Raw genomic sequence first — 13,282 nt, 5'->3', positions numbered from 1 at the left:
CAAAGTTTGAATTGAGTTTCAGTCACTTAGTTCATTTAATGATTTAAATGAGTCTATAATTTAAATAAATCTTTGTCACTCATACGTATTGGCCTGGTGTAATATACCAAAGAAGCTAGAATTTTCATATACTATTTGACCTGTAAAAGTATATAAGTAGGAGAAGAACATTAAAATATATAAGTAGAATTTTCATATACTATTTGACCTTTAAAATATATAAATAGTTGCGTGTACATTTAATTTTATTTAAATATTGGTAGAAGAGTTGTCTAATTTATATAGGACTTTAATGGATTCCTAGAAACGTACGTGTTTTGTGCCCAATCTGAAGAAAACACTGATTTTGTAATTCAAATCCAAAGAGAAAAAGGATTCCATATATATATATATGCACATAGAGAACAACATTATTATTGCGTACAAGTTACAATTGTGTATTTCCAAAATCCTAAAACCTCTCCAAGCATCAGAATGGCTCTAAAGCGAGTGTCAGTCTCTAAAGACTCGTTAGATGAAAGAGTTAAGAGAGCAAAAAACATGGAAGACGAATACTATGACGATGAAGATCAAGGATACTCATCATATGTATTTAAATCCATATGTGAAGATCGAGAATACAATACTGAAGAAGAAGAAGAAGAAGAAGAAGAAGAAGAAGAAGAAGAAGAAGAAGAAGAAGAAGAAGAAAACCTGGACGAGGACCCTGAAGAAGAAGTAGCATCCAGTCAGTCTATAACCGATGAGTACCCTGAAGAAGAAGAAGTAGCACCTGATCAGTCTGTAACGGACAAGGAACCTGATGAATTACTTGATCAGTCCATGACCAAGGATCACGAAGAGGATCCTGAAGAAAAAGAACAAGTTGACGTAAGTGATAAAAAGTGTAACAGTATGATTTCAATACCCAAACAAATCTATTCCACACTCATGATGCAAACAGCGGACCGAACCATGCCTGTCGAGATGGAGATTAAGAAGAATCGGTTTTCAATGGTTGTCCGATCCATGCCTGTTGGGATGCAGAATGAGAAGAATCATTTTTTTGTAAAATCTAGAATGGTTCGTAGAGGTGGACAGAAAAGAAGGATTAAGAGACTATGGAATGAAGATGATAAGATATGGAGTGTCAAAGAAGAAGAAGAAGAGGATGGAGACGGAGATGATGAAGTTTTGGATGACTATGACATTAGTTCTGATTCTATAGTTGAAGAGAAGATTGAAAAAGAAAATGAAGATGAAGATGAAGCTTTGGATGACTATAACATTAGTTTTGATCCTGTAGTGGAAGAGAAGGCTGGAAAAGAAGAAGATGAAGATGAAGCTTTGAATGTGTTAAAATAATAAGTGGCCCAAAAGTAGTTAGGACTTTTTCAACTCCACTCACCTGCACTTCCGTAATGGTCTCTACCTATTACTGCTATTTCTTTGCTTTTCCATGTAATTTCATTTTTATCTCCTTGTTTGCTTGTATAAATAGGCTCTGCATTTTAATGCCTTGTATTAGTTTTTTACTTCTCTGTAATTCTCAATTCTCTGTTATTGGTTTCCGCTTTAATAAGCTAAATTCCTAACAATTGGTATCAGAGCTGTCTTAATTGAGAATTACTTCCAGATATGTCGACGTTCAGCAAGTTCGACATCGAGAGGTTTGACGGGAAAATTAGCTTTTCTATCTGGAGGGTCCAGATGAAAGCCGTTCTCACCCAGAATGGTTCAAACAAAGCATTGGCTGGGAAATCAAAGAAACCTGCTACAATGACCGATGAGCAGTGGGATGATTTGGATGAAAAAGCACTCTCAACCATTCAATTGTGCTTATCTAGTGAGGTTCTATGCGAGGTGGTTGGTGAGACGACGGCGTCGGGGTTGTGGTCAAAGCTGGAATCACTTTATATGACCAAATCTCTAGCAAACAAGCTACGCTTAAAGGAGCAACTTTACACCATTCGTATGGCAGAAGGTACTCCCATTAAGTCTCACTTAGATAAATTCAATGCGATTCTTTTGGACTTGGAGAATATTGATATCAAAATTGATGATGAGAACCGAGCTGTTCTGTTGGTATCTCTTCCTGTATCATATAAGCATTTCAAAGAAATAATGTTATATGGTAATGTGGATACCCTTACCTTTGAAGACGTGAAGTCTAATCTTTTGTCCAAGGAGAAATTTGACTTAGAAATTAAGTCCGAAGACAAAGGTGAAGGTTTGGCTGTTCGGGGGCGTCCACTTGAAACGGAGAATACCGGTAGAAAATCAAGGTCTAAGTCCAAAGGACGCAAGTCCAACAAAACCTGCAAGTACTGCAAGAAGCACGGGCATGAAGTGTCAGAATGCTTCAAATTGAAGAACAAACAAGAGAGAGAAAAGAAATCCGCTGAAGCTAGTGTTGTTGCAAGTGATTCACAGGATGACGTTTTGTTATCTGTTAGCTGCAATGATAAACAGAGCAAAACTGAGTGGATCCTGGACTTTGGTTGTACATTCCATATGTGTCCTCACAAAGATTGGTTCATCTCTCTGGAACCAGTTGATGGTGGAACAGTCTTGATGGGTAATGACACTCAATGCAAGGTTAATGGAATTGGAAGTGTGCAGATCAGAACTCATGATAATGTAATCAGGACGCTTACCAATGTTCGATACATTCCTGATTTGAAACGAAACTTGATATCCTTGGGCACTCTGGAATCCCTAGGGTGCAAATACACAGCTGAAGATGGAGTTCTGAAAGTCATCAAAGCTTCTCTTGTTCTCATGAAAGCCTATCGCTCCGGAAGCTTGTACGTGTTGCAAGGCAGTACTGTGACAGGTTCAGTAGCAATATCCTCATCAGTGGTTGATACTGATCTCACTCAACTATGGCATATGCGTCTGGGGCATATGAGTGAGAAAGGCATGCATATCCTGAGCAAGAAAGGCCTCCTAGGAGATTCAGGTACAGGTAAATTACCTTTCTGTGAGCATTGTGTTTTTGGGAAACAGAAGAGAGTTAGTTTCTCTACTGCTACACATCGTACCAAAGATGTATTGGAATATATACATTCAGATTTATGGGGACCAACTAAGGTTGAATCTCTGGGAGGTTGTAGATACTTCATGTCAATTATTGATGATTTTTCACGTAAAGTCTGGGTTTATTTCTTGAAGCACAAAAATCAAGCATTTTCTACTTTCAAAAGGTGGAAAATTCTTGTTGAAACACAGACAGGAAAAAAGGTCAAGAAGCTCAGAACAGATAATGGTTTGGAGTTTTGCAATTCAGACTTCAACGAGTTCTGTGAAACAAATGGAATTGCCAGACACAGGACTTTGCCAGGAAAACCTCAGCAAAATGGTGTCGCAGAATGTATGAACAGGACTCTATTGGAGAGAGCACGTTGTATGCTCTCTAATGCTGGGTTGTGGAAGCGGCGTGACTTCTGGGCCGAGGCTGTTTCCACTGCATGCTATTTGGTGAATAGATCTCCGCATTCATCTCTTGATTTTAAAATTCCAGAAGAAGTTTGGTCAGGTAATCCTGTTGATTACTCTATCTTGAGAGTTTTTGGATGTCCTGCTTATACTCATTCTAGTACGGGTAAATTAAACCCTAGAGCTATTAAATGCATTTTTCTCGGTTATGCTTCTGAGTCAAAAGGGTATCGTCTTTGGTCTTCTGATTCTAGAAAAATCATTCTGAGTCGAGATATCACTTTTGATGAGCAAATATTATTCTCTTCTGGAAAAAAATTCTACTGTTGCTTCCAGTACAGGTGATGAGCAGAATATTGGGCAAAAGGTGGAGTTTGTATTAGAGACCAATGAGAATACTACTCACATCAATGATGATGTTACTGATGATGCATCTACTACAATTGCACCTCCTACTCAGCCACAACAAGAGTATTCTATTGCCCAGGATCGTCCTAGGAGGATAATCAGGAAACCTTCTAGGTATGATGATAATGATGAATCTCATTTAGTTGCTTATGCTCTCTTTGTTGCACAGGAAGTTGAAAGTGATCCATCTAGTTTTTCAGAAGCTATTTCCTGTACTAACTCATCCAAGTGGCTGGTTGCTATGCAAGAGGAAATGGAAAGCCTTCATAAAAATGAGACTTGGGAACTGGTAGATTTACCGAAAGGTAAACGCCCATTGAGTTGTAAGTGGATCTATAAAAGGAAAGATGGCATCCCAGGTGTTGAGAAAGCACGGTGGAAGGCAAGACTGGTTGTTCGAGGATTTGATCAATGCGAAGGTACTGACTTTAATGAGATTTTCTCTCCAGTAGTACATCATACCTCTATACGTATGTTGCTTGCTTTGGTTGCTTTATATGACCTGGAATTAGAGAAACTTGATGTAAAGACTGCATTTCTATATGGAGATCTTGAAGAGGAGCTTTACATGTATCAACCCGAGGGGTTTGAAGTTCCTGGGAAAGAGCACCGTGTTTGCCGTCTGAAAAAATCTCTATATGGGTTGAAACAGGCACCTAGGCAATGGTACAAGCGTTTTGATGCTTTTATGACTAGACAAGGCTTCTCAATAAGCAAATATGACAGCTGTGTCTATTTCAAAAGAAATTCTAATGGGTCTTTTATCTATTTATTGCTTTATGTTGATGATATGCTCATTGCTTCTTCTGACATGTCTCTTGTGAATAAGTTGAAGTCTCAACTAAGCAATGAGTTTGAGATGAAAGATCTAGGTGCAGCCAAGAAGATTCTTGGTATGGAGATACACAGGGATCATCAAGCCGGTAAACTTTATCTGTCCCAGAAAAAGTATATTGAAAAGATGCTTGATCGATTCAATATGTCAAACTGTAAGTCTGTTTCTACCCCACTTGGCGCACATTTCAAGCTGTCCTCTAATTCATGTCCTAAATCAAATGCTGATGTGATTTATATGAAAAATGTTCCTTACTCTAATGCTGTCGGAAGTCTTATGTATGCTATGGTATGCACTAGACCTGATTTGGCTTATGCAGTGAGTGTTGTAAGCCGATATATGCACAACCCTGGCAAGGAACACTGGAACGCGGTAAAATGGATTCTACGGTACTTAAAGGGTACTTCTTCTTTGGGCTTGGTCTTTGATCGAAATTCTTCTGTGTCTACTGACATCGTGGGCTTTGTAGATTCTGACTATGGTGGTGATCTTGACAGACGTCGATCACTATCCAGTTATATTTTCACTCTCTATAACTGTGCTATCAGTTGGAAAGCTACGCTCCAGTCTATCGCTGCATTATCAACGACTGAGGCGGAATATATTGCAGCAACAGAGGGTGTCAAAGAAGCTACATGGCTACGAGGTTTGGCTACGGAGCTTGGTGCTACACAAGGTCAGACCATTATGTTTTCAGATAGTCAAAGTGCTATCCACCTCACCAAGAATGATACATACCATGCCAAAACCAAACACATCGATGTCAAATACCATTTCATTCGTGACATTGTAGCTGCAGGAGATATAGTTGTTCAGAAGATTCACACACTGGAGAATCCTGCAGACATGCTCACCAAGCCTATTCCTATTGCTAAGTTCAAACAATGCTTGAGTTTAGTTGGTTGTTCCAGTTATTAATCTTATGGTGGTTTTTGGTCCAAGGTGGAGATTGTTAAAATAATAAGTGGCCCAAAAGTAGTTAGGACTTTTTCAACTCCACTCACCTGCACTTCCGTAATGGCCTCTACCCATTACTGCTATTTCTTTGCTTTGCCATGTAATTTCATTTTTATCTCCTTGTTTGCTTGTATAAATAGGCTCTGCATTTTAATGCCTTGTATTAGTTTTTTACTTCTCTGTAATTCCCAATTCTCTATTATTGGTTTCCGCTTTAATAAGCTAAATTCCTAACAGAATGACTATGACATTAGTTCTAATTCTATAGGGGAAAAGAAGGCTGAAGGAAAGGACTTTTGGTCTATGTATCCGCGACTTGATGAGTCGTTGAAGCTGGAACATTTCTCTGAGTATACCCTGTTAAGTTCTATGAAGCAAAGTTTGAGTTGTATTGGAAATTCAAAAGCAAAGGAATTAGAGGAGAAATGGAGAAAGATGGAGAAAGTTGCAGGTGGCTGAAACTAAAGTCAAACTTATGCGAGCTCAATTGATCCAAGAGCAAACAAAAGTCATATTGAATAGCTTATGCTCATCATGAAACTGCAAGTTTTTGTAAATGCTTTATATTCTTGTGCTATGTTGGAATCCATAGAGACAATTATTCTCATGGTCAGTATAAAATTGGACTATTATGACATATAATAAAATTGGACTATTATGACATATAATAAATATACAAGTACCAAGTGATGTTTCTTGATTAGATATACATAGGTTCACAAATGTACAAAGTTTGAATTGAGTTTCAAAGTGTTAAATTAAAATCTTGCCAAGCCAAATTTTTTATTAAGTTCCTTCTAAATTACTAGTATAAAAATACAAATTATGACTATTATTCTATCAATACTTTATAAAATATTTATAAAATACATAAATACTAATATAAAAATGTGAAATGTGATTATAATTCTTATAATACTCAAGTTTTAGTAAGAAAAATAGTTATAACTCAAATATTTTGTTCCACTAATTGAGTTGAACAAATCTTTGAGCTACTCATGCGCGACATGATTCATTTGCAGCTCCAGATATACGATGATAAGCTTGCTGCTATTGTTTTCTGGATACTAATATCTAAGTTTAAGCCTCTTCTCTTTTGGATGCCATTTCACCGTTCATGTTAATGATGCCATTTTTATAGTTTTTGTCCTCCATTGTAATTCATTTTACTGGTTTTAAATCTTTTATAAAAACTGCTGAATATGCAAAGATGTGCATTTCTTTATCAAATTATTTATGTGAAGGCTGTTCCTCGTTCTAAATCTTCTTCATTGAATGTATTTTGCATCTCATAAGCTAGTTATATTCCTCTCTGCATCTCATAACAGAGATACGGAGGCAGAGAGAAGCCAGGCTGATGCAAGGTCCAAAAGATAAGACTCTGTTTTATGCCTTCAAGAACTTTTCTTAGTTTCATTTTAGAAAGAGCAACAAGCAGACATCAAGCAGCATAGAAAGAGCATGGTGTTAAAAGCAAATGCACTCTAAAGTTTGAAGATGCATATGAAGCTGGTAAGAGAAAAGAAGAGAAACAAATAACCTGTTCCTTTTTGGTAGTACGAAGTGGAAAGGGGGATTACTGTCAGTTAAGTTCAGACAGATCCTTGGCATTACATATTTTCAAGATAAACAAAAATGAAGGAAATAATTATAGAAAACCCAAGGAAGAAACAGGAGATAGGAATCAAGCGAGCCTGTCATGCACTCCATTTATAAAGATTAAAAATATAAAAATTAAAGAGAAAAGGGCAAACAAGCAAGCCATTTAAGTTGGTATCAAGAAAGATAAAGAGAGAAGAGAGACTAGTCTTTCTCAGTAAGACATGACCCAGCTCCAAAAACGAACTTCCTCTACTCCCTATGCATGTTGAATTTACAGGTTGTCTCTAACAGAGAACTGACTACTGCAAGGACAAGCAGGTCTGCGTTTGAACGGGTGAAGAACAATCACAAATAACGAAAGTTTGTGTTGGCCTTTGCTTAATTCTTACGAGAGGTCAAGAATTAGGGCTATTTGATGGCGGACGCTGTCGAGCAAGGAAAGGAGGATCCACCACTGTTCCAACAATTTTGTCTCCAACAATCACAGTGCTCCCTTCTGAAACAGTTTGCCTCTTGATATAGCCTAAGCCATAATGTTCTGGTTTGTTTCTTCCAGATGTATAGCTTGTTAGTTTTCCCACCTTCATGAATTGTAAGAGTTCATTAAGACATGCCACAACTTAGAAATTGCTTTTTGATATAAATTTTTTTATTATTATTGTCATTTAGATGCATATTAAACAAGTAAATAACTCGTACTTTTATCCCATCAACTGTAATCAGGCTGCCAGGTTCTGCTGGTGCTGACAAATGAATTCCCCATAATCTTTGCTTCACTCCATCATATGTTATTAGTCTAGCTATAGTCTCTTGTCCCTTATAACATCCTGAGAACGTAGAAGTTGGATCAGATAAAATTTCATTTTAAGACAGATCTAGGTGCACTTCAGTGAAGAATTAAGGTACCCTTGTTCAAAGAAATAGAGTTCCATAGACCAGCCTCCAGAACATTGAATTCATTAGTAAGCTCCTTCCCAGGTGCCGGTATTCCTGTGAGAATTAAGTTTGAGGTTTATATAAGTGGCACTCATTCAAGACATAGATAGAACCAGGAGAAAAAAAGGCCAAAGCAAAATGCAATGAAAATGACAAATGTCCACCAATGATGTCACCAGGTAAAATGCCCATGCCATTCTCCTACCACTATTCTAGATTCCCAAACAAAAACAAAAATGATATCGTTCAACTTCTTCATTTTCCTTCCTTTCTAAATTCATTGCTGCTTATTGCTGCTTCTGCAATCTTGAAGAATCCAGAGATTTTAATGCTTTGCCTATTTCCAACCTAAAATTATGCTGAGGTCAGGTCCTACTTTGACTATTTTAGTTATAGTAGTTTTTAAAGTACTAATTCATTCAAAATTAAGAACTATCAATATTTGTAATGTTTTAGTATTACTACAGAGTAAATTGAGATGCAATAATTTAAAGACAAACCAATTACTCAGATTTTGCCACCTTGAATGATCCTTAGTTTTTCCCAGGCATTAGAACCCATTGGAACTGCACCCTGAGATAGAAGAGTTTTCCACACAGATTCTGCAGCAGCTGATGACATCAATAGGGAATAGCCATATTCAGAAATGATATTTCCCGCCCCCACAGTTATGGGCATTCCATTTACCTGAAATCGGATCCAAGTTTCATCTTATTGCAAATAAGCATATAACAGACCAAGAAAAAGAGATGGCAAGACTGAGAAGAAGAAAGAGAATTATTAACGAACATGAAGCTTCTCTATTTTATTATAGGGGAACAACATCCTACATTTAATGCCTTTTATATGTAGGCAACCAACCTATCCATCACCCATTTCAATAAGTCAGTCATCCAAATTTTAGCATGACACCATGACACAAGTAGAATGAAGTTTCATATAATGCTTGCAGATGATAAAATTTAATGAATTAAAGTCCCCTTGTTATTTTAAAAGATATGCTATCAGATTTAATTCTTTTTTAATGTTTTTAAAGGAAAAAGAGGAATCAAAGTGAAGTATTAAGACTTTACCGCAGGCATGATTTGCATGGTCAGATCTTTAGATTATGACAAACAGAATAAAGAGATATGAAAATTATCAATTTATCACAATAAAAGAATAGCATGGCACCTGATGGATAAAGGTCAAAAAAGTTGCATGGAATACATGCTCTACAGTAGTTCTAAAAGATTAAGTAATAAGATGGAATTGTAGATGCATTTCCACGGCAGGAATCATCATAAGCAACATTCCCATATTGACGAGCTGTTACAGTGTTAGACAAGCATGCAGACATATTTTGTAAGGATAAACTAAAAATTCCTTCTGCAACTGATAAAACCAAAATTATCCAGAACTTTGCTTAATCTTACACTATAATGAAGATGAGTGCCATATGGTTGTCCAACAACGTCACCAAGATTCAAGTTGGCCATTACCTGTTTCCATGCCAAAACCAATCAAGGAATGTCTACACAATAAGAAAACTTTCACATTTATAAGGAACTTACTTGGTCACTTTGTGGTCCTGCTAAAATGAAGAAGGAAGTTTTCTTGGTGATATCTTGAATCTCTACATTATCAGCAAAGAATATATACCTAGAAAATACAAGTACATGTAAGAGATATTTCATTCCTTCTTTCTACCTCTATGATTATTGCTAATTCTTTTAGCTGACATACAATTGTCAAAATCAAGTTTTGCAGCTTCTCTTAAGCAACTCAATCTAACTGAACAAGAAAATTCAACTGGAAGAGAATCTAATTTTCAGCTATCCTATCATATCTAGTTATCCGTGGTTACTTTTTTGCCCACAACCATAACCCATATTCTCTTAGTGCTCCTCTTGTCCTTTTATCAACTTTAACATAATGAAACTCATCCTTATGATGTAAAGATTAATCATTGTTACATGTCACTAAATCAATTTATCTCACTTTCTCATTTAACTTTGCAACTGCTTGATTAATGATTATAGCCAATCTATTGAAACCACTTTCACTAATAATTCCATCTCCCATCAATGATATTGCTTTCTTGCTTCTCATTTGTTTTCGTATCCCTGGCTACCCATACCCATCTCCCTCTGCATTCTTATCTCAGATACAATTGTTTCTTGACTGCCCAATAACACTACCATCTCGTAAAACATTTTTTAAGAATTTGCTAAATAAGAGCCTCAAAGAAGCCATTCTTGGATCACATTAAAAAGAAGAAGTTTCCCATGGCTGATTCTGTAAACTCCTTAAATAATTTAAGGTTCTAGCTTAGCCTAAACAGCTACATGTTTGCTATTTTCTGACCTTGAATTAATTGCTAATCAGGTGATTGAACATTAGAGCAAACATAACTAGAGCACAAGCCAAAAAGGGCATTCTGTTCCAAGTGAAAGTAGGGAAGCAGTCCAATCTGCATCTAACACCCAGGACAAAGTAATAGAAAACCTATGTTATCATCAACTATATAATCTTCATTATACAAGTACTTTATAATTGTCCATGGCCAAAATTCCAAGGATTATTGTGTTTATAGTTCTTTTGAAAATGCTGGATAATAAAAGGCCTAAAAATATCAAAGTCTTCAAAAGCCTAAAGATATCAAAGTTTAAGGCATTTTGTAGAATTGGAGGATGGCAATGATGAAAGGAGACAGACAACAATACCTCAGTACATGGATCAATAAAAGGAACTTTAGGAAAGCTGTACAGCCATGCATAACGTGCAAGCAAGTTAATAGCAGATATATCATCAGGCTAAGTAACATGTACTTTTGATAAGAGATTACACAACAGCAATGAAGAAAATCAAATTTACAACAAGAAAACATGGAATACATACTTATTCAGCATTTGAGTGATGCTTCCACAGGTTACTGGTGAGACCACCAACATAACTGAATTTTTCTGCAAATTGCACATAAGCCTAATATGTCATCAAAGGATAATTACATTGCATTTTGGAAAGTCAACCAAAAGACAATAAACATGGTAAAAGAGACTACCATTATCCATGCATGTGCAATATCTAATGTCCGAGCTGTTGGTGTAACAAAAACAGTATGGCATCCCTATGGATTTCAATCGAACAAAACCTATCAATTACCCCATCCGATTACATCAAGGAAGAATATGTTGAGAAACAAGTCTATATTAACTTGATGAATAGAATATAACAGTGGCATCTCCTTCTTGAATTCACCTGTCCTTCATGAAGACATTGAAAATTTGCAGTGCTTTGGTTGTGAAGAAACTGAATACGATCATCTCCGCTGACTTCAAGAAACAAATGCCATTATTTTCATCAAGTAGAAGAACATTATAGTAACTATATATTTGCACCACCAAATTTTTGCAGATCTGACCTAATACCTTTTGTACTAATTCTAAACACCCTTTATGTTATTTCTTTTGTCTTTCCCACTTTTAATCTGGATGTCATGTAATTAATGTCTGAGCTATTTCTTCTATATGGAGGTGCTTCTTTTCTATTATCAGAAACTGTTGAAAGGATCTAGAACACTTCCCTACAGTCTGCGAGTAGATACTAAAAGCTAAAAGGAGTGGATTGTGTGCATTTCTGACAAACTGGAAAAAGTAATCTATGCTGCAATTTTGGAGAGAACTTAAAAAAAAATTTACAAAAAGATAAAAGATTTAAATAATTGGTTTAAGGACATTCTAGGCAATATATTTAAAAGATAGAGATCAAACGAGACTGCAGAGTGAATGAAAAAGCAAAAGGACCCAAAAGAAATACCTCTTATCCGTCCAAAATGTGAAAGGTCCAAAATCTAAGCGATCAGAAACCACAGAAAGAAATGAATTAGCTAAACAACCCATAGCTACAAGACCAAAGTAAATTATACAATTCATTATACCTAGTTAACATGCAGTCCCTTATTGTCTTTCTATTGGAGTAATGTTTAAATTCAACTACAAAAGACAGCTCTTAAATTATAGCATTCATTCTGCAGTTGGTAATATTATCAGAGAACAAAGCTTCTGGATCCAATGCTTATAATGTAATTCCATAGAAAATAACAGGTCTATATGCATACGCTAACCACTAATAAAAACTGAGAAGGTGCCATCTAAAGACTCAAAATTTAGACTGCAATAGTGCAGAAGTCGTCTAAAACACCTAAATATTATCATTTGACAACAAATTGCTCTGAAGTTAAATAAGTTCACAACTGTACAAACATACAAGTCACAGTTTAACTTATTTAAGAAGGAAAAGAAAAAACAAAAGAAATTAGATCAAATGAGTATCATTTGATGTTTAAAACACATGAGAACAAACTTTTGCCATTCTAAACAATCATGGGTTGCATCAAAAAGGATAAAGGCAGCCACTTTCTTATATATATCTTTTTCTTTTGGCACATGAATACCCACCACAACCGAATTATGAAAAGCAAGTAAAGCCTCATCATCATTATCAAATGTTTCGATAATCCCATCTTCTGAAACCTTTGCCCCATCTGCTGCCACAGTTTCCTGCAAGTATTAAACTTCCCAATTTCAATCAATATACATATATAAATTTAGATAATCCCAGGTAAAGATCTTGTGGTTATATATAGAAACAGAAAGGGAAGGCTTACAAGAAAGTCATGATCAATAGGTGGAGGAGAGAGGTCAAAAGGGGAAGAGGCAGAAATTCGAGTGCAAGCAACAGAATTGAATGAGATAGAAGTAAAAGTGAGTTTCTTGTTCTTGTTCTCAGTGCAAAATACACTGTTTAAGCAGGGGAGAGAACTGAAGGGGATGGTTCTGGTCTTGAAGAGGTGTTGAAGTTGGGCAGTTGCAGAGCCAACTATAAAGGTTGATGATGATGTTGCTGCCATTTCTTTGGACAGCAACCTTGATGCCAAGAAGGGTATGGGCAGGGACTTGGCCAGGAAATGAGAAATTATATCCGCACACATGTGGCTCCTACTAGTGAAAGTGAAACAGTTTTAACAATTTTACAATTTAAAGGAATTGTATTGTCTAATTTCTATTGAATTTAAAAGAGTTTGTTTTAAGAAAAAGAAAATCTCTAATCTGAAATTTAATTTAAGTTGTCATAATTCTAAGTTGA

At 36.1% G+C, this 13,282-nt stretch overlaps 1 protein-coding gene across 1 annotated transcript; it reads right to left on the bottom strand.

Moving 5' to 3' along the window:
• Positions 1–7,295: 7,295 nt before the first annotated feature.
• On the bottom strand, positions 7,296–13,151 carry LOC8260080 (putative transferase At1g60990, chloroplastic). Its single transcript, XM_002529500.4, has 12 exons — positions 12,804–13,151; positions 12,595–12,696; positions 11,954–11,987; positions 11,396–11,469; positions 11,199–11,264; positions 11,036–11,100; positions 9,709–9,796; positions 9,571–9,636; positions 8,677–8,842; positions 8,126–8,209; positions 7,919–8,046; positions 7,296–7,800 (listed from the first exon to the last, which is right to left on the bottom strand). Exons 1-12 carry the CDS (start codon positions 13,125–13,127, stop codon positions 7,615–7,617), a joined length of 1,383 nt encoding a protein of 460 aa, XP_002529546.2. The 5' UTR covers positions 13,128–13,151; the 3' UTR covers positions 7,296–7,614.
• Positions 13,152–13,282: the final 131 nt, after the last annotated feature.

This window comes from Ricinus communis, chromosome 6, assembly GCF_019578655.1.
Source record: "Ricinus communis isolate WT05 ecotype wild-type chromosome 6, ASM1957865v1, whole genome shotgun sequence".
NCBI lineage: Eukaryota > Viridiplantae > Streptophyta > Magnoliopsida > Malpighiales > Euphorbiaceae > Ricinus > Ricinus communis.
This window is presented reverse-complemented; position numbering and strand designations above follow the sequence as displayed.

Coding starts and splice junctions, on each gene's coding strand:
- LOC8260080 (XM_002529500.4), bottom strand. CDS start 13,127: ATGTGTGCGGATATAATTTCTCATTTCCTGGCCAAGTCCCTGCCCATA. Junction 8,843..9,570: donor GCACTCATCTTCATTATAGT/GTAAGATTAAGC, acceptor ATCCGATTTCAG/GTAAATGGAATGCCCATAAC. Junction 7,801..7,918: donor TTACAGTTGATGGGATAAAA/GTACGAGTTATT, acceptor CAATTCATGAAG/GTGGGAAAACTAACAAGCTA.